General features: G+C 40.5%; 1 protein-coding gene across 3 annotated transcripts; it reads left to right on the forward strand.

The window, feature by feature from the left end:
* The first annotated feature begins 393 nt into the window (after nt 1-393).
* Nucleotides 394-20,902, forward strand: scarb2a (scavenger receptor class B, member 2a). Of its 3 annotated transcripts, XM_021605538.2 has the most exons (14): nt 397-783; nt 893-954; nt 6,993-7,150; nt 7,533-7,680; nt 8,216-8,410; nt 9,707-9,798; nt 10,163-10,282; nt 10,770-10,948; nt 12,987-13,105; nt 14,942-15,015; nt 15,122-15,173; nt 15,388-15,540; nt 16,625-16,672; nt 16,980-20,902. In XM_021605538.2, the coding sequence occupies exons 2-14, from the start codon at nt 931-933 to the stop codon at nt 17,115-17,117; spliced, it is 1,500 nt and encodes a 499-aa protein (XP_021461213.1). In that variant the 5' UTR covers nt 397-783; nt 893-930; the 3' UTR covers nt 17,118-20,902. The 3 variants fall into 3 exon arrangements, with proteins under 3 accessions (XP_021461212.1, XP_021461213.1, XP_021461211.1); XM_021605536.2 differs by having other exon boundaries at nt 397-954; XM_021605537.2 differs by lacking the exon at nt 16,625-16,672 and having other exon boundaries at nt 394-954.
* Nucleotides 20,903-21,121: the final 219 nt, after the last annotated feature.

Consider the following 21,121-nt stretch of genomic DNA (forward strand, 5'->3'; position numbering starts at 1 on the left):
TCACTTTACTACACTGCTATCTCTTCACAAACAACAACTCCAAAATTCTATACCAAAATTACACATATATTTTTTTTACTGTTAATACCTGCGTTCTGTGTTGTGTGATGTAACAATGTAAATTGTTGATCTATATATAAATAAAAACAAATAAATACACTGCTATCTCTTGAAAGAATATTACTTGCATAGTTACACATGAAAGTGAATTGGTCTCAAATTACGTCAGAACCTCAAGTTTACTTTCAAATCTTTGCTTGGTTGAATGTATCCTAATATAAAACAGCGCTATGAAGGTAGACCAAATCAAGGGCAAATCGTAGTTTGTGCCGTCTTATGTTTATGGTGCTATAAAGTAAAACAGTGACCTCAGCCACAGAAAGCACGCTACATTTTAACACACCCACCGCCCAGCAGACACCAAAACGAACCTCTTCGCATGACCGACTTCATTTGAATCTGGTGAGGGAGGGAGTGGAGGTCTGGCGCCCGTCCTTAGCACTGTTATTTCTCCCGCTGCCTTCGAACAACACAGTCGATTCTCCTTAGGAAAACGGCTGAATGGAGAGAAGAACATTGTTCTATGACAGCACTAAGGAAACTACCAGAATTTCTTATTTTCGAAGACAGTTTGCAAGTAGCTGCATATCAACGAGCAATTTTCAAATTCGTATAGTGAGGTTCGCTGTAGTGTAAGAGGCAAAGTGAGAAGTAGCGGCCACCTTTTGAGTAAAATAACCCCTAAAAGATCAGAACCTACAGTATTATCGTTAGTGTCATTTGGTAAGTAATTTCACATTTGCCAGATTAGTTTGACAGTTGGCTGGAATCATGACTCGGAGATCCTGTGTAATTTACGCTACTGGAATTGTCTGCGCCCACCTACTGATAGTGGGGATCGCCTTGGTGGTGGCTCAAGTCTTTCAAACAATGATTCACAACCGGCTAAAAAAGGTGAGTTGCAACTTTTTCCCACTTCAAACATACATTTGATCGTTTTATATGCTGGTTGCTTTAATGTGTTAGTTGTATTTGCACTAAACAGCAGACGGTGAGTCACATTCCCATTCCTTGTTATTAGGTGATGTTCGATAGAAAACGTTACAGCATTTGTTTGCTCTATCCGCATCTCCGGTTATTCTACCCAACATGGGTCAGTGCAGCATGCGTTCCAAGGTCGACAATTTACAAGTGCTGCATGCTTTACCACCAACCAATTGTTTTTTTTTTGTGGTAGGAAAGCAACATTGTATCATTCATAAATCAGCAATATTGATTCAACCCTCTTGAACAGCTCTGCAAGGCGTTCAGCATTTAAACTCAATGTATAACCTGATTGAATCTCACCGGCTGATTTACAATGCCAGGTATGTTCCTGTCACAGCGCGTTGCGGTAACATCATCATCACCAAGGATTGGTGCACTGTAGGCAAGCAGCCTGTTTTATTCCAACAATAAAATAAAGCCCACTCACTTCATTTGCTTTATTATACATCATGGTTGACAGATTAGTTGAAATACAAGTGTACTGCTGCATCTTTATTTGTGGTGTATTCATCTCATTTACCTGTCTGTCACAATCTAATTTATTTGGGAATGGGATTTAAAATTTTAAGAGCTTTCCTCGTGGTTTATCAGTAAGAGGTTGGGGAGGTGCGTGCGCATGGATGGGGGAAGGGAGAGAGACCATGAAGGCTAAGTCCCGCTCCCTCATTTCACTTTTCATCCTTCTTGCTTACCTGGTTGAACGTCTCTCGCATCTGAACAGCTCTCTTTCTTCAAGTGCCATGCCCACCTCAGCAAAAATGTCAGACTCAGTCATAGGATAGACACATAAACATTTGTTTCGTGGCCGCTGTTAAATTACTTGGGTCTGGGTTTATTTGGGATATGGTGTCACCCTAGACCTAGAATACATAACATGAAATGAAACATATTGCTGATGTTGTCAATCGGCCTACCTGTATTTTAAGTTCAATAAAGTGCAGGAGTCTTATGTGGACATATTGCCGGTGACTGAAAAGATGATAGATAAATTAAGAACGAATGTCCATCCACAACTGTACCACTTCTATATCTAAAACGGCTCTTAGAACGACTTTCCTGGATCATAAAACAACAGTGAGCATTCATCTGTTTCATTGTTTCAGCCCTGGCCTGTTCTAGGTCTAGAGGACTGCTCAGCCTGGAAAACAATCGCTGTCCCCTGCCAAAAAAGTTAACATATGTCATAAGTTAAAATTTTTGTCAACTTTCATTCAAACAGTTTGTCATCCCATAGACTGGAAAACCGCCCCAAAACATGACACTGAATAACATGTATTATTGTCTTGAGAAAGGTTATCAAACCACAACTCCCACAGATGTTACAGGTCAGGTTTTCATTTATTTTTGACTGAACCTGATGGTTATGTTTTAATATCCTTACCACTCTTCATGTGACCCAACCACCAGCTACAAAAATAGTGAGTTTAAAAATATATATTTTAGATAAGATTGATAAGCCCTCAACCCTTTGTCCCTGCTTGCCTGTGCTTGTGAGATCAAGGTTTGAAGCATTTCTACGAGCAAATTTATGTAAACATGAAAGCTATGGAAGCCTTTGAGAGACTTTTTTCAAGGGTGTTAAACACAGGAATTCTTCTAATCTAGGCCTTGACTTTACCAAAAGTTAGTGTTGCACAGAAACGGTCTCTCTTGGGAATTGTATCCGTTTTGAGAGGGACTCTATTTGATTTATAAAAACAAAAGACATCACTGATTGTGGAACTTGGTACCATACTGCTGAAGATGAGTCTGAATCACATGTTGGTGGTGGTTCTCTCACACTCACCTTTTGTGTATGTAGTCAGTGTTTGGCTTTAAAACTAGAATCCATAGTTGCTACATCCATTTGTACTAATTATAGCCTACCAATTGATTCCTGAAGAATATACAGTGCATTTGGAAAGTATTCAGACTATCACGTTTTCCACATTTTGTTACGTTACAGCCTTATTCTAAAATGGATAAAATAAACTTTCTTCATCAATCTACACACGTGTCGAGGCACAGATCTGGTGAAGGCTACCAAAAAAATTCAGCAGCATTGAAGGTCCCCAAAAACAGTGGCCTCCAACAGTTTGGAATCACCAAGACTCTTCCTAGAGCTGGCCGGGGGAGAAGGTCACAAAAGGCACCTTAAAGAAACAAAATTCTCTGGTCTGATGAAACAAAGATTTAACTATTTGGCCTGAATGCCAAGTGTCACATCTGGAGGAAACCTGGCCCCATCCCTACGGTGAAGCATGGTGGTGGCAGCATTATGCTGTGGGGAGGTTTTTCAGCGGCAGGGACTGGGAGATTAGTCAGGATTGAGGGAATGTGAACTGAGCAAAGTGCAGTGAGATCCTTGATGAAAACCTGCTCCAGAGCGCTCAGCACCTCAGACTGGGGTGAAGTTTCACATTCCAACAGGACAATGACCCTAGGCTCACAGCCAAGACAACACAGGAGTGGCTTCGGGACAAGTCTCTGAATGTCCTTGAGGCCCAGCCAGAACCCGGACTTGAACCTGATCGAACATCTCTGGAGAGACCTGAAAATAGCTGTGCAGCGACGCTCCCAATCTAACTCGACAGAGCTTGAGAGGATCGGCAGAGAGGAATGAGAGGAAATACAGGTGTGCCAAGCCTGCAGCGAGTATTCTTGGGTAATTGCTGCCAAAGGTTCTTCAACAAAGTACTGGGTAAAGGGTCTGAATGCTTATGTAAATGTGACTTTCAGTTTCTTAATTCTAATATGTTTGCATAAAATTCTCAACCTGTTTTTGCGTTGACATTATGGGGTATTGTGTGCAGATTGAGTGGGGGGGCAATTTAATCAATTTTAGAATAAGGCTGCGAGGTAACAAAATGTGGATAAAGTCAAGGGATCTGAATACTTTCCGAAAGTACTGTAACTTATAAATGCCTCATGATTTTAGTTCAACTGTCATACCCCATCAACCTAAAAATATAAGCTTATTTTAATCCGTTGTCTGTAAACACTGTACACCATCAAATCAAAGTTTATTTGTCACGTGTGCCGAATACAACAGGTGTAGACCTTACAGTGAAATGTTTACTTACAGGCTCTAACCAATGGTGCGGAGAAAAAAAAGTGTGTGTGTAAGTAAAGAAATAAAACAGTAAAAAATACCTCTTGAAAATATGAGTAGCAAGGCTATATACAGACACCGGTTAGTCAGGCTTATTGAGGTAGTATATACATGTGGGTATGGTTAAAGTGACTATGCATATATGATGAACATATTTTTACTTGATCAAGTAGAGTAAAAAGAGGGGTTGGCGGGTGGTGGGACACAATGCAGATAGCCAATGTTGGCTAACCGAGCACTGGTTGGTCGGTCCAATTGAGGTAATATGTACATGAATGTATAGTTAAAGTAACTATGCATATAAGATAAACAGAGAGTAGCAGCAGCGTAAAAGAGGGGTTGGGGGGGGCACACAATGCAAATAGTCCGGGTAACCATTTGGTTAGTCTTGGTTACATTGAGACTAAGGAGATGATTGTGGACTACAGGAAAAGGAGCACCGAGCACATCCCCGTTCTCATCGACGGGGCTGTAGTGGAGCAGGTTGAGAGCTTCAAATTCCTTGGTGTCCACATCAACAACAAACTGGAATGGTCCAAACACACCAAGACAGTCGTGAAGAGGGAACGACAAAGCCTATTCCCCCTCAGGAAACTAAAAACACATAGGTAAAAATATAATTGTAAGGCCATGGATGGTCAGTCCTTGCATCCATAGCTCTGTCCATGATTTTGAGAATGGTTACATTTCTACAGGCCCACCCCTCAGCTTTTTACAAAAACAGGCGGAGTGACTGCTTTAATTGTTTCAACTGCGGATTCTAACTTTAAATGCAGCCAATATACGCATGATTGGAATAGCTGGCTTAGTATGGCTTGATTTGTCACAACTTTCAGGTGACTCAAATGATCTAATAAAATTTAAAGGGAAATGGCTTCTCGGCATCAAATATGCTATTTTGTTATATATTTCAGAAGTTCTCAGGGATATCTTTATTCCATGCGAAGCGATATTTGACTCCACAGCCTTCATACTTTGCTGTACATCATGAAATGGGCTATTGAATGAGTTGATTCATGTCTTGTGCTGGAAACAGCCTATTTCAAATATGTTTAAAACTGACTAGAGTCTAAGTGAAGCAACAGGCTTCTGTTTTCCCCGAGGAGCATGCCCCCAGTTCAATGCTCTAGCTAGTGAGTGGTGACCTTCTGCACAGTTGTGTTGTGTAGTGTGTTTGTCAGAATGTGTGTATGAGGCAAAATGATCAGATCATTTAGGACTCTGTAGGAAGTATGTACCCAGTTTCCCCTATATTCATTTAGTAGAGGTGGCCCACCGCTGCTTAATTCTTGCCACCAAATATGATATAAAATATATAGTTCTTCCAGGACACACTTTTAAATGGATAGTCCATTGGCCCAATGACTGGAAAACACTGAAAGATCAAGTCTGAACGGGAAACGAGTTTGTGCAGCCGTGTTGAGCCACACCTTAAAAGCGACAACTGAGCTTCTCTGAGACCTCAAGATGAGAGTGAGCTGTTTGAATGGTAAAGGCCTTTCATGTACACCTCACTTTACTCAAGGGACAGAGAAAGCCATGTAAAGGACGGGGGGGTGCGGCATTTCGCACTTGAAGTTAGAAATACCCCCCTTGAATGGTAAAGTTTGTTGTTACAGATTTCTCTATACAGTAGGCATACATTACTTACCAGTATTTTATGGATCAACCAACATTCTCTTTTTAGATTTGACAACCATGTTCCAGCACGCTTCATTTTATCAAAGTGTTGAATGTCACTGCATCTGTTTTAATTACAGTTGAATTACTCCGGTCTCAGAGCATTTCGTGTTATTTTGTACCTAAATCCGAGACGCTCCATTTAGTATGAAATGTTACGTTTCATATGGTATGTATTAACTTGTGGATGTCCATCATCCATTTCTTATGTTAAATGACAATTTGTATGTTATCTTCCGAATTTAGCTAGTTAGCGGTGGTGCGCGCTAATAGCGTTTCAATCGGTGACGTCACTCGCTCGGAGACCTTGAAGTAGTTGTTCCCCTTGCAGAGGGGCTGCGGTTTTTGTGGAGTGATAGGTAACGATGATTCGAGGGTGACTGTTATCTGTGTGCAGAGGGTCCCCGGTTCGAGCCCGGATAGGGGCGAGGTGACGGACTAAAGTTAAACTGTTACATTTGCAATATTAGGGTTGTTTACCTAAGGAAGTTAAACCCATTTTGTTTCCTTGCCACGATACTAATGAGTATTGCGATACTGGTATCCTCGCAGCTCTAGAATTTACCTGTACACTTTTTTTTTTATCTAATCATTGCCGCATTTCAAAAACAGGACAAATTTAGTCCCACATGGATTACTGTCATCTGAGGGACTTATCTGAACACATTTAACCACTTCCCTCTATTCATATGATGACCAATAGGACAGTGCTACTACTCCGTATTGTTTATTCAAACTGTCATGCTGCCAATTTGGTGAGTGGTCATTTAAGGAAAAATGCAAACATCCCTTGATCAGCCTGCTGGGGTTCACCCAAACCTCCTTTGCTGTTTTCACTCAGGTTTTCTTCTGACAGTTATTCACCTATGTTTTCCCCTGGGGTTTTGGTGTGCTGGCATTGTGTCTTCGCTACATTATTTGCAATGTGTGTGCTCTCTTCTGGTATAACCTGAAAGGGTTGTTGATGGGTGGTGCAGCTAAAATAAAAAATTAAATAGCTTTTGAAAGCCAAAATATCTTTAATTTAGGTTACTATTTCAAATAGCTTTTTAGGCCAGCGCTCCTTCTATCCCTCAAACGTACTACCCTAAACAGATTACACTTGGAGAGATCATTGTTGTTTTGGACCGTCCTTAAATAACTGTATTTCTCTATAACAATATTTTTTTTTAAGGAATTGACTTTGACAGAGGCAAGCCGAGTATTTGAGTCATGGAAGAACCCGCCGCCTCCAGTCTACATGGAGTATTACTTCTTCAACGTGACCAATCCAGAAGTGTTCTTAGCAGGGGGAAAGGCAGTGGTCACCCAGATTGGACCTTACACTTACAGGTGGGTTGACAACACACTCACTGTTGTCCTTTGAAATTAGGAGGGCTAAGTTCACACAGGGCTCAGTTCACACAGGAATGAATCGTATCTTGAGATCCAGAGTCATAACTTTGACTTAATTGGAAATCATGTATCGATGCCAATGGAAGGTTTTTGCATGTGCTCATCTCAAGTTAAGATTCGGCTTACAATGTATTTGTTTTATTATCTGTTCGTTTGATCATGGGAAGCTGGTGATTCAGGTCCTGGGAAAGTCCTATTGAATGAAAGCGGTTCCATGCTGCTGAACCTGCTGGTGGACTTGTTTGAACTTGTCTTTCACCCCCATGTGAACATCTGTATGGACCGACTTAATCCTCATATCCACATCTTTCCATAACAGGGAATACAGACCTAGGGAAAATGTGACTTTCCTTGAAAATGGAACCAAGGTTTATGCCCTGAATCCCAAAAGCTTTGTCTTCGTCCCAGAGAAGTCCAGAGGTAATCCAGAGGTCGACATTCTGAGGACAGTCAACATCCCAGCTGTGGTGAGTTAGTATGTGTCCCTCTCGGCCTCTGCTTGCTTGTTACCTCTACATTTGGTATGCTTGTGCAGTCTTCGCTTATGCAGTGTATCTTAGCTGCCATGGACACGTTGTATCTGCAATATAGTGTGTTATAAACTGTGGTGCAACACAGTTTGAGTACTTAGAAACATGAGGGTGTGAATTATTCCACAAGTGTGTCCTCTTCTATTTTGGTTAAGTTTAACCTTTCAAGATTCCCAGTATAACCGCTGTAACCCTATATTGACATTCCTTTACTGCATCATTCCAGTAGACTTTCCCAGCATTATTCTAAATGCTGTATTATGACATCTTGGGGTCTTGTTCCTTCCAACCGTTTACTTTATAGCAGACACTTTCATGGACGTAATCCAATTTCCATTAATGAGAACCAAACCAGAGTCTAGACAGCAACCAAAGCTATAGACTTAGAAACATTGTTTATCATTTTGTTACTAGTGGTATGATAGAATGTGAGCTCTATCCCCTTCTCTCTCTCTTTCCTCTCCCTCTACAGGCGGTGATGAGTGAGCTGAACTCCTACTCCTTCCTGCTGCGTACCTTCGTCTCCATATATATGAAGTCCCTCGGCGTGGAGATCTTCATGACCCGCACCGTCCACGAGGTGCTGTGGGGCTTCAAGGACCCTTTGCTCACCAAAATCCACAGCATTAGGCCAGAGGTGGATGAGATGTTTGGGCTGATGTGGAAGGTAGGCAGTGTTTGTGTTTAGTAAAACCTTGAAATATATTTAATCAGATTACACTTCTGAATACAGTCATTCACTAAAGTTATAACCTTAGCTAATGGCCAGTCTTGAAATTTGTGATTTAACCGAAAGTTGTGAAATTGCACTAGAAATCCTTTAGTCATTGAACCAGTAGGTGGTTGGTAGGGCCTGGGAGGATGTTTCTGTTGGTAGGGCCCGGGAGGATGTTTCTGTTGGTAGGGCCCGGGAGGATGTTTCTGTTGGTAGGGCCCGGGAGGATGTTTCTGTTGGTAGGGCCCGGGAGGATGTTTCTGTTGGTAGGGCCCGGGAGGATGCTTCTGTTGGTAGGGCCCGGGAGTATGCTTCTGTTGGTAGGGCCCCGGGAGGATGTCTCTGTTGGTAGGGCCCCGGGAGGATGTCTCTGTTGGTAGGGCCCCGGGAGGATGTCTCTGTTGGTAGGGCCCCGGGAGGATGTCTCTGTTGGTAGGGCCCCGGGAGGATGTCTCTGTTGGTAGGGCCCGGGAGGATGTCTCTGTTGGTAGGGCCCGGGAGGATGTCTCTGTTGGTAGGGCCCGGGAGGATGTCTCTGTTGGTAGGGCCCGGGAGGATGTCTCTGTTGGTAGGGCCCGGGAGGATGTCTCTGTTGGTAGGGCCCGGGAGGATGTCTCTGTTGGTAGGGCTCGGGAGGAGGTCTCGTGGAGTCATCACGTGATGAGTGAAAATGACAAAATGCTGATGAAGCTGCTTTACTTACCCTTTTTCTGGGAGACTCGTGTCTACTTTGGAGACTCACATCTGCTATTCCACCTACCGCAATAACAATGTGAATAGTTTTCTCAGGTTCCACAAACCAGATAATGCTGCATTAATTGGAAATCCTCTGAAAGAACTAGACGTTGGGTAGAATTTGACCTAAATTGTAAAATCTCAACTGTCAAAGCATTTGTGTCAACCGTTTTGGTCAACTACAGTCTCTTACCGCTGCCTATAAAATTGTAATATGAGAAGGCAAAACAGACTGGGATAGGCAGGCTACAGTAGTGCAGTGGCATTTCTTTTCACCCTATAGCACAATATCCCCCGTCAGTACAGTTCCAACAATGACAACCAGACACTTTAAACACTGAAATTCCTTCCCAAATGACCGCATTGGAGGAAGGTGTTCTTATTTTTCCTCTGCTTATCAAGAGTCTGTGGCTGTTTCTAATTCTGTACCTGTCCACTGTTCTCCTGGATGTTGGATGTATTCCTTTTGATATGACAGTCTGACTGAACTATTGTCTTTCTCTCTCCTCCTAGAAAAATGGAACTCATGAAGGAGAGTTTGTGTTCCTGACTGGCGAACGTGACTACATGGAATATGGCAGAATAGACACATGGAACGGGTTGACGTAAGGTCCTTTATTTCCCTCTGTTTTCCACCTTCATGTTGTTGTAGTTAATGGTTGTCAAAAAACATTTGTCAGCAGTTTTCTTTTTGGTCCTTGCCCTGCGACGTTGGGTTTACTCATTGAACGGGAATGAATTGGGATCTGTCCAAATCAAGTATTCAAAGTCCAAGGATAAACTCATTTGCTCCCTGTCATGACAGAGCAGATTGCAAATTCGTATATTTAAATATCAGAAATAGAAAACCGCTTCCAGGCATTTTAAATGAAATCCGTATTTGGCCCCGCCATGTTGTTTTATAACAACCTTGTGTAAATGAAAGCTTCTTGATGTCTAACATATCCCGTACCTTTCCCCTATCAACAGTGAAATGTCATGGTGGTCCTCTAACCAGAGCAACATGATCAACGGGACGGACGGCAGTGTGTTCCACCCTCTGTTGTCTAGGAAAGAGCTGCTGTACATCTTTGCGGCTGACCTCTGCAGGTACGTCAGTCATATCTCCAAATCTGTATTGTCTGTAGTTGTATTATTTGTTTACAGTCAAAGCAGCCAGTACAGAGAGGGACGGTGGTTTAGGTGACAGCCAATAATTATTGAGAAACGACTGACTCGTATTCATATCGGACTGGTAAACCCCTGTAGAAGACGCCACACCCTGGCCATGGTAAACAGGTGTGAGTTGGGCATGATCCAACCAACACCATAATGCGTGAGGAGAATCTGGAGAAGAGGCACATAGTATAAAATGGAGCTTTGACTCAATCGAGACCGTTGTACTTTGTCTTGTCATATTCATCCAATGTTCCACACAGTAGGTGACACATTTGTTAACACAGACCTCACAATCTCCTCTGCAAAATGACATGTGTAGAACTGAATTCCAAATTCCTGCTGTAAGTTTTGTGAACTGAGAAACTCCTACACAGCTTATGTGTCCTTCTCCTTGTTCTTACCTGCCTCTGGGGTTTAGGTCTATCCATCTGGGTTATGTTGAGGACGTGGACGTGAAGGGCATCCCAGCCTACCGTTTTGCCCCGCCCCACGACGTCCTGCAGAGTCCTGAGGAGAACCCCACTAACGCCGGCTTCTGTGTGCCAGCTGGCGACTGCCTCGGCACCGGGGTGCTAAAAGTCAGTGTTTGCAGAGAAGGTAAGAGATGGTTAATTACTGTCACAACCCTGGTTGGCATAAAATATGTGCCCCACATACACACTGTTTGTTTTGACTAACCCCATAACCTAGTTTTTTGACCGATTTAAAAAAAAAAAAAAAAAAAAAAAAAAAAAAAAAATATATATATATATATATATATATATATATATATATATATATATATATATATATATATATATATATATATTAATAATAACCTAATCAATCTAGTTCTAGCTGCAATCCAAGCTCCAATAGATATCAGAAATGTCCATGTTTGAGTATCCAGATTTCATAGTAGTGTAGATGGTGAACGATTAACTCTGGATGAGGGCTATAAAACACTTGAATTTGAGGATAAAGATAATCTCAAGGCTTTCCCCTCATAAAACAATCACATGGCATATAAATGCACTACGTTAACCCTTAAGTCTCGTGAGGGAAGTAGATATATTGTTAAGAGACATCCGCTTTCGTAGTGTGGTGCAGAGCTAGTTCAACAATCGGGGCAAAGTTATTCCTCAGTGTTCGTAATGCTGAAATCATGGTTCTATTGATTTGAGGCTGTTCTAACCGCGTCCTCTTGGGGCTGCAGTATAGGTGAATAGGACCCTTTTAATAATATAGATGATTAGGACCCTTTATTAATATAGGTGAATAGGACCCTTTAATAATATAGGTGAATAGGAACCTTTATTAATATAGGTGAATAGGAACCTTTATTAATATAGGTGAATAGGAACCTTTATTAATATAGGTGAATAGGAACCTTTATTAATATAGGTGAATAGGAACCTTTATTAATATAGGTGAATAGGAACCTTTATTAATATAGGTGAATAGGACCCTTTATTAATATAGGTGAATAGGACCCTTTATTAATATAGGTGAATAGGACCCTTTATTAATATAGGTGAATAGGAACCTTTATTAATATAGGTGAATAGGAACCTTTAATAATATAGGTGAATAGGACCCTTTATTAATATAGGTGAATAGGAACCTTTATTAATATAGGTGAATAGGAACCTTTATTAATATAGGTGAATAGGAACCTTTATTAATATAGGTGAATAGGAACCTTTATTAATATAGGTGAATAGGACCCTTTAATAATATAGGTGGATAGGACCCTTTATTAATATAGGTGAATAGGACCCTTTATTAATATAGGTGAATAGGACCCTTTATTAATATAGGTGAATAGGACCCTTTATTAATATAGGTGAATAGGACCCTTTATTAATATAGGTGAATAGGACCCTTTATTAATATAGGTGAATAGGACCCTTTATTAATATAGGTGAATAGGACCCTTTATTAATATAGGTGAATAGGACCCTTTATTAATATAGGTGAATAGGAACCTTTATTAATATAGGTGAATAGGACCCTTTATTAATATAGGTGAATAGGACCCTTTATTAATATAGGTGAATAGGACCCTTTATTAATATAGGTGAATAGGACCCTTTATTAATATAGGTGAATAGGACCCTTTATTAATATAGGTGAATAGGACCCTTTATTAATATAGGTGAATAGGAACCTTTATTAATTCCTTGTGGTGGTTTGAATTCCATTTGTCAGATATAGCAGTTTGAATAGTTTTCATATTCCTTAGTGAGGGTTATTGGCTCCCACACTGGAACACATTACATGGTGTCTCTGAGTAGTACCTTGTGGAACTTCATAATGGTCATTCTGACCTCAAAGGAAACGCTTTGTCATGGGTTGAAAAAAACAAATAATTTCACTATCAGAACATGTCCGGTACAGGCCGCCTTTCCAATGGCAAGGAAAGAACTTGACACATATTTTTACTATTTGTTCCGTTATCTCCATGCCTGGGTAATAATACCAGATAGCACACGTTATCAATCTGATGTTTCCCTTTTAGAGCCCCAATATTAAAACTTTGGAATTTGTTTAGCCTAATCCTCTCTTATGGCAGTCCAAGATAAGGACATGGGCTATTTGATGTAATATAGGTTGCTTGTGGTGTTTTCTCTTAAATTGTGTTTCTTGTCCATAGGTGCACCTATCGTGGTGTCGTTCCCCCACTTTTATCAGGCAGATGACAAGTACATTAATGCTGTTGATGGACTGCACCCCAACAAGGAGGAGCATGAAACTTACCTTGACCTTAACCCGGTATGAACAAACATTTTATCTACCATATACAGTGGGGCAAAAAAGTATTTAGTCGGCAACCAATTGTGCAAGTTCTCCCACTTAAAAAGATGAGAGGCCTGTAATTTTCATCATAGGTACACTTCAACTATGACAGACTAAATGAGAAGAAAAAAAATCCAGAAAATCACATTGTAGGATTTTTAATGTATTTATTTGCAAATTATGGTGGAAAATAAGTATTTGGTCACCTACAAACAAGCAAGATTTCTGGCTCTCACAGACCTGTAACTTCTTCTTTAAGAGACTCCTCTGTCCTCCACTCGTTACCTGTATTAATGGCACCTGTTTGAACTTGTTATCAGTATAAAAGACACCTGTCCACAACCTCAAACAGTCACACTCCAAACTCCACTACGGCCAAGACCAAAGAGCTGTCAAAGGACACCAGAAACAAAATTGTAGAACTGCACCAGGCTGGGAAGACTGAATCTGCAATAGGTAAGCAGCTTGGTTTGAAGAAATCAACTGTGGGAGCAATTATTAGGAAATTGAAGACATACAAGACCACTGATAATCTCCCTCGATCTGGGGCTCCCCGCAAGATCTCACCCCGTGAGAACGGTGAGCAAAAATCCCAGAACCACACGGGGGGGGGTGGGGGGGGGCTAGTGAATGACCTGCAGAGAGCTGGGACCAAAGTAACAACGCCTAGCATCAGTAACACACTACGCCGCCAGGGACTCAAATCCTGCAGTGCCAGACGTGTCCCCCTGTTTAAGCCAGTACATGTCTAGGCCTGTCTGAAGTTTGCTAGAGAGCATTTGGATGATCCAGAAGAAGATTGGGAGAATTGTCATATGGTCTGATGAAACCAAAACACAACTTTTTGGTAAAAACTCAACTCGTTGTGTTTGGAGGACAAAGAATGCTGAGTTGCATCCAAAGAACACCATACCTACTGTGAAGCATGGGGGTGGAAACATCATGCTTTGGGGCTGTTTTTCTACAAAGGGACCAGGACGACTGATCCGTGTAAAGGAAAGAATGAATGGGGCCATGTATCGTGAGATTTTGAGTGAAAACCTCCTTCCATCAGCAAGGGCATTGAAGATGAAACGTGGCTGGGTCATTCAGCATGACAATGATCCCAAACACACCGCCCGGGCAACGAAGGAGTGACTTCGAAAGAAGCATTTCAAGGTCCTGGAGTGGCCTAGCCAGTCTCCAGATCTCAACCCCATAGAAAATCTTTGGAGGGAGTTGAAAGTCCGTGTTGCCCAGCAACAGCCCCAAAACATCACTTCTCTAGAGGAGATCTGCATGAAGGAATGGGCCAAAATACCAGCAACAGTGTGTGAAAACCTTGTGAAGAGTTACAGAAAACGTTTGACCTCTGTCATTGCCAACAAAGGGTATATAACAAAGTATTGAGAAACTTTTGTTATTGACCAAATACTTATTTTCCACCATAATTTGCAAATAAATTCATTAAAAACCGTACAATGTGATTTTCTTTTCTCATTTTGTCTGTCATAGTTGAAGTGTACCTATGATGAAAATTACAGGCCTCATCTTTTTAAGTGGGAGAACTTGCACAATTGGTGGCTGACTAAATACTTTTTTGCCCCACTGTGTAGTGATGAGGCCAATATGCAGGATCAGTTATGGGGCCTATACACTTACATACTCTCATTGTGTGTATACTGTATTTAATAGCTCTATTACATGTTGTATGTGTCAATTAATGCAGTACCAGTGGAATATAAACATTTTGCTTCCTCCATGTTGGAAAGGGCATGTTCTAACTGAATAAGTTTCTATTGCTTAATTTTAAAGCCTTATTTTGTTTTTTAGACCACTGGGGTTCCCATCCGTGCTTGCAAGAGAGCCCAGCTCAATATAATTTTGAACAGAGTTCAAGGCTTCCCGTAAGTATAGCAATCTGAACAGTTTGCCACACTCATCCCTCATACAAATTGAGTGAAAAGGCCTTTTGTTGAATCTCAAGTCCTCACTTCATTTTCTCTTCCACAGCAAAACCAAACATCTAAACGAGATAATTTTTCCCATCATGTTTGTCAATGAGGTAAGACTTATCTCCTCCCTTTCTCTCTCCAATTTATATTGTGAAATTCAGTCATCCTCACGTGTAACCAATACATATCAAATTAGGTTGTATTAGACAGAAATCCAGATATTTAGCTAGAGAGAACCCTCTAGTCTATTATTAAGATCAGTTAATAACAACATATTAAAGACAGGTTAATAACCTTAGTGACCCCCCCCCCACCTTCCCCCAGACGGCCACTATTGACGATGACTCTGCTGCCCAGATGAGAACCCTGTTGCTCATCGTGACCTTGGTGTCCAACTTCCCTCTGCTCATCGTGGGCATGGGAGCCATCCTGCTCATTGTCCTAGTCGTCCTGGTCTGCAGGTCTCGCCAGAAGAAGGTAAGACCTGTCCTCTACCCCTGCACTTATTACCAGGAGACCCTAAACTGTTTTTTTTTGTAGCAATAATATTCATAAGCTTCTCTAAAATATAGTGTAAATTGTGCACGTCACTCACAATATGTCAGTTGTTGTCCAGGAATGTTCTAAGTGATTAGAATTGAATGGTGCATTGATACAACAGGTTTTATGTTAGCTTTGACTGTGCTCTTTGCATGTTTGATCTGTTTTATATACAATTTATTCTTCTATATTAACATCAGTGGTCTGGTGTCTGAGTTCTCCATCTCCTTGCATGTTAACACCGTGCATGAGGAACCTCACATAGTCAACATTTGCTGCCTTCTGTAATCTCTGTATGAAATTATAGTGCTGCTGGCTTTTCTAACAATTTTAAATAACTGAGGTCAAAACAGGAAGTATAGATCTTAATTTAGCAGTCCCTGTTGGCAGATAGACAGTCACAATGATGACCGTGTATAGGCTACACTACCGTACAGGCCAAAGAGTGCTCTGAACTCTAGTAACAATAGTTCTGTAGGATAGCCAGGGTACTTTCAACACTTATCTGTGTTTGTCTAGGTTAGTCCATCTGACCCCATTTGCACGACCCCATTCCCCACCCATCAGTTGTGACTCGGATAGATGGGGGTTATCTTAGTAGAAGTTCACATGTCATAGCTTGGAATATCAGATAAAGCTATAATCCTTAATTCAAACAATACCAAAACACAGCTTTGTTAAAAAGCTGAGGAATGAGTCTGGAGAAACGTAACCACTGACAGAACCACCAGACATGGATGCATGGACTGACCATTGACAATATAAAATAGAGTTTTTAACGCTTCAGTGTTTGTTTACATTTACACCGCTTACAAACATTGGAGTAAAGCAAGCTTGTATTTTGGGTTCTGATGGGGGTACGACAGTTGAAATAAGCTGATGAGTCATAACTTATATTTTCCAAAATCAAATTTATAAGATGAATGTATCAACTAAGGATTCCAGCTTTGAAGAACTGTATAGTTACCGTGCTATGATTAACATGTTCTGTAACCCCCCCCCTGTTTCCTTTCTGTTTTAGAATGAAGTAAAACGTATTGATTTTACTGAAGCTTTTCATTCTTTTACTGTAAGTCTTAATTTGCCTCATTTGTCATTTTCGTTCAGTTATTAGCAATTCTTGCTTATTTTAATATCTTTAGGTATAATATATACATTTATTTTACATTCCTGCTTCATAGTGGTATTTCTTCATTAACTTGAAAGTATTTTGAGTTTGTTGGTTTTGTACAGTGACATTAATGAATGATTATCCACAATTAGTTTATTATATACCATTGCAATACATTTCCGATTTAGTTGTAAACAAATAACATTTGTTTGTTGTTTTCATGGTTGAATTCTGCTTTGTTTACAAAATGTCCTCCCCTCTTCAGACGGCAAAAGATGAAACGGCCTACACTCAAGTCAGCGACAAACCAGAGGTTGAACCATCAGAAAACAACTATACCAACCAGCCAATGAGGAACGGCTCCTACATCGCCATGTCTCCCGTGGAGGCTCAGAAGTGTTGATGCAGGCTGCATTGTGTGGCGGGGCAGGCGGAGCATTATAACCAAGGCAGGGTTTTTCAGTGCGGACAGGGGTTTTCACTTTTGGGCAACCACCCCAATAAATGTCCATGTCAATCAAGATGCTGCTCATCTCAATGATGCTCTTGACTATCCTGCTGAGCATGGTCTTTCTGCCTGCCATAGTGCAAAACAACAACTCCTGTCTACTACTACTACTACTACTCCTACTGTCACTTCTGTCTCTGTTCTGTTGGGCTCAGTGCTGGGTTCATGAAGGAACACTTGGACAGCCAGGACAAAGCTTTTTTGAGTATTTTCTGCGAGGGAATAAGTATCAAATTAGGCAGTATTCTCACTAATTAATAACAACCACTGAGCAGTCACTATCAGCGTTCTACTGACTGATGGGTAGTCTTCACCTGATTTAATGAAGACTAGAGGGTCCTGAAACATTTCTTTGTATCAGTGTTTGTGAGGTCACCTCAAACAGCCACCAGATTAAAACATCTGGTATTCTTCTCTCCCTGTAACTGAGTATTCACTGACTCAGAATATAAGTGGTTTTGCTAGTAAAACTGTACTTAGCATATCCTTTTTGAAGAAAAAAGAAATTGACTACTTATTTTATTTTCCAGGGATGAATCCGTCAGTGCACACACCCAAGTTGTTATCAAATAGAATTTGTGACAGTTTGTGTGTGCATGTCTTACCATGCAGTATGACAACTGAGAAACTAGACATTTAGCTCTTTTTCCCTTTCCCTTCACCTTTCCCAACACTAGTTTGAGACAGATTTTTTTTCTAAACCTTAGACATTTCCTCAGATAAGGCATTAGTAAATAGCTGCTTTCCCATTCAGGAAAGGCCTTAACTTTCATCTCATATTGAAATTGTAAGAAAAGAAACATACCCACAAAACTTATAAGGGAGACTTGAACCTACTTTCTGCCTTACAATTTTCTGTGTTTCTTTGTTGATATGGTAAAAAGCTGGATATCTTAATAGTTGTACATATGCAAGGGGGAAATGTCTGGCTACCTCTGACCTAATCCAGCAAGTAGTCACAGGTGTGCCAAAGACACCATTTTTTTAACATCAGTGTGGACCCACTTTGTGTGTCTGCATCAATACTTGGAGAAAGCACAATTTGGATTGATAGTACAGTCCTCATAACAAGGTGACCAGGTTTTCACATAAAGACGAAACACTGTTAGAAACATCGACTGGTGCGCCGTAAAAAAAAAACGCAGGTGAATTGTAGAATAAACAATCGGGCCATGCACACCGCTTCTGCTGTGCATGTTATGTCAGAGTCAACTGGCTTGCCAAGGAGCTGTAGATATTCAGACGAACATGGCACTTGAATCACTCTTTGTCTGATGTTTTGATTTTTTTTTTTGCCATTTTGGTCACTAGTCTCTGTGTTGTGTCAAGCCTTTTGGCAGTTGCTTCTGGAAAAAATGAACTAAGGCCATAATACTGTCAACTTGAAAATTCCTGCACTTTCCCCAAAAAAAGAACGTGCCCTGTATTTTTTGGGTTGTTATATAAAATGCAAGGGTCCTTCTGTGTATTTCAGTAGTTTGCCCCAGGGTTGTTTTTCAATGTGGTTCCTGAGGTGTTATTCTAGATGGACACTTTGCCTTTGTTACTTGCTTTTCAGTACATTGAATATGATTTTTTTATTTGTATCTATTATTGCTGCTATTAATTGCCATAACCTATGGACTTGTATTTTTTATATGGATGAGCCATCCATGCTCATATTCTGTTTTTAAGGTTGTTCCAACAGAAACCAGTATCAACTTCTGAATTGCTATGTCTGGTCTCTGTGAAGCAACTCTTTAAATATTGAAGAATATTTGAGCAGGATACAATGCCCAAAGCTTGCTGTCATTTACTGTGATTAGCACACAACTATAGATAGCAACACATTGTAACATGAGGAATTGTCCATATTGAGATCATTTTGATATTTGTAATACTTGTTTCTGTGGGTGATTTGTAGGGTTTGTTCAACTGGAAACTCTGGAGTTCTAGATGGGATGCCCTAGTAAACAAATTTTATATATATATATTTTTTTTCAAGCATGAGTTTGGTTGTGCAATTAAGGACGTTTGTCAGACATGGCTTTGGGCATCTACTCAAACTTTGGTCCTGGTTATATTATATGTCAAGGACCAATAAACAGTAGGCCTTTTCAGCTCAATCTATATACAAGCAATCATGGCCTTGTGCATGTATTGCTTACTTGTTTAATCATCACAGTATATCTTACCATCCTTATTGACTTGAATCTATAAGACCTTAAACCTGAACTGTGTTGTGTGCGCGTGCACACACGCATACACCTGAGCCAATACTTACCACTGTCTGACTGACTAGTCCCATTCACCTTTTGTACCCAATCATTCAAGTCCATTCGCTCCCCTGTGCTTGACCAAAGATAACCTACATAGATCGGTTCCAGCTCGTGTTTACTCAATTTAGAGATAACGGTTGTGCCGCCACCACCGTCTGCCTACCTTCTATACTATGGCTGCGTCTGGAATTGCACCCTATATCGTTTACAGTGCATTACTTTTGACCAGGGCCCACAGGCTCTGGTCAAAGGTAGTGCCCCCTGGTCAAAGATAGTGCCCCCTGGTCATAGATAGTGCCCCCTGGTCAAAGATAGTGCCCCCTGGTCAAAGGTAGTGCCCCCTGGTCAAAGGTATTGCCCCCTGGTCAAAGGTATTGCACTGTATAGGGAATAAGTTGCTGTTTTGGATGCATTCCAAATGCAGTGTATTTACAACAGTGTTTGAGTCATGTGCTTCTCCCATCAAGGCCAAAACATGTAGTTTTTACAATTTGATAAGGATTATTAATATTAAGCGAACTTCAAAGGGTTAAAATGCATCTCTAATGTGAAGGGGAAAAACTGAGTTATGTATTGACGCAGCAATACAAGGTTATGTAAAATGTTATATAAAAGTTTTTTAATCTGACACAATATTTATGTATCCATATGTTCATTGTTATATTTGTCCCGAGTGTACGTTTTTTGTGGTCGTGTTTCATTTCTAAGTACAGTTTATTTTTTAATATTCAACGGGGGTTATCGCACACATGTTCAGTTTGTATCATGAAATGTTTGTCTCACAGAGAAATACATCTTGTAAAGCTGGTTCATAATGTGAGATATTGATCCATCAGTGAGGGTAGCAAAGTCCCCAAATGTTCTGAGAGAATTCCTTCATGGTTGTGAATGTGTGTGTGTGTAGGATAATAAGCTAATGTAGACCTATTTTTGTGCAGCTAATGCACAGTTTTGTCAAACTGGAGTGATTAATTGGAAGGCTGACTATCTGTGTACATGTGTAGGGAGATTGCCTTGGTGCCAGAACAGGAACAAGGGAAGTGTACTCTCAATCTAACCCATAGATGAATGAAGCCCTCCTTCAGGGAAGAAGAACGCTGGTGCCATACATCCTTTTATTTCAGAAATGTACTTAAACGTTACGGATTTTTGTTTTAAGCAGTGTAGCAACTGTATACTGTTCACATGTCATTGCGTGTAAGTTTCTCAGTCACCGACTAACAGACATTTCATGTTACTTCTGAGATATATATTTTTTTGCTGCTGAAAGTGACAATCGTCATGTTTGGTGCAAAACTATTTCAAAAGTAATCCATAACTTTTAGTTAATTTACACTGCACAAATGTTTATACAATGCTTTTGTAAACATTTTTAGTGTATTTGCGAAAATAAATATATTTGCAATGAATGCAAAGAATACAGTTGATGACTTAATTTTTTCAGTCTTGCTTGCTTTTAATACACTACTGATAAATACTAAAGTTTTACTTTTGAATACATTGAGACCGTATTAGTTTTAAAATTTTCTCTGCTTGTGGTATTTGTTGGTGCCTTCACACACATGTCCAAAAGTATGTGGACCCTGCATGTCGAACCTCTCATTCCAAAATCATGGGCATTAATATGGAGTTGGTCCCCAC

Source organism: Oncorhynchus mykiss, chromosome 6, assembly GCF_013265735.2.
Source record: "Oncorhynchus mykiss isolate Arlee chromosome 6, USDA_OmykA_1.1, whole genome shotgun sequence".
Lineage (NCBI taxonomy): Eukaryota > Metazoa > Chordata > Actinopteri > Salmoniformes > Salmonidae > Oncorhynchus > Oncorhynchus mykiss.

Coding starts and splice junctions, on each gene's coding strand:
- scarb2a (XM_021605536.2), top strand. CDS start 832: ATGACTCGGAGATCCTGTGTAATTTACGCTACTGGAATTGTCTGCGCC. Junction 955..6,992: donor TTCACAACCGGCTAAAAAAG/GTGAGTTGCAAC, acceptor TTTTTTTTTAAG/GAATTGACTTTGACAGAGGC. Junction 15,541..16,624: donor GCAGGTCTCGCCAGAAGAAG/GTAAGACCTGTC, acceptor TTTCTGTTTTAG/AATGAAGTAAAACGTATTGA.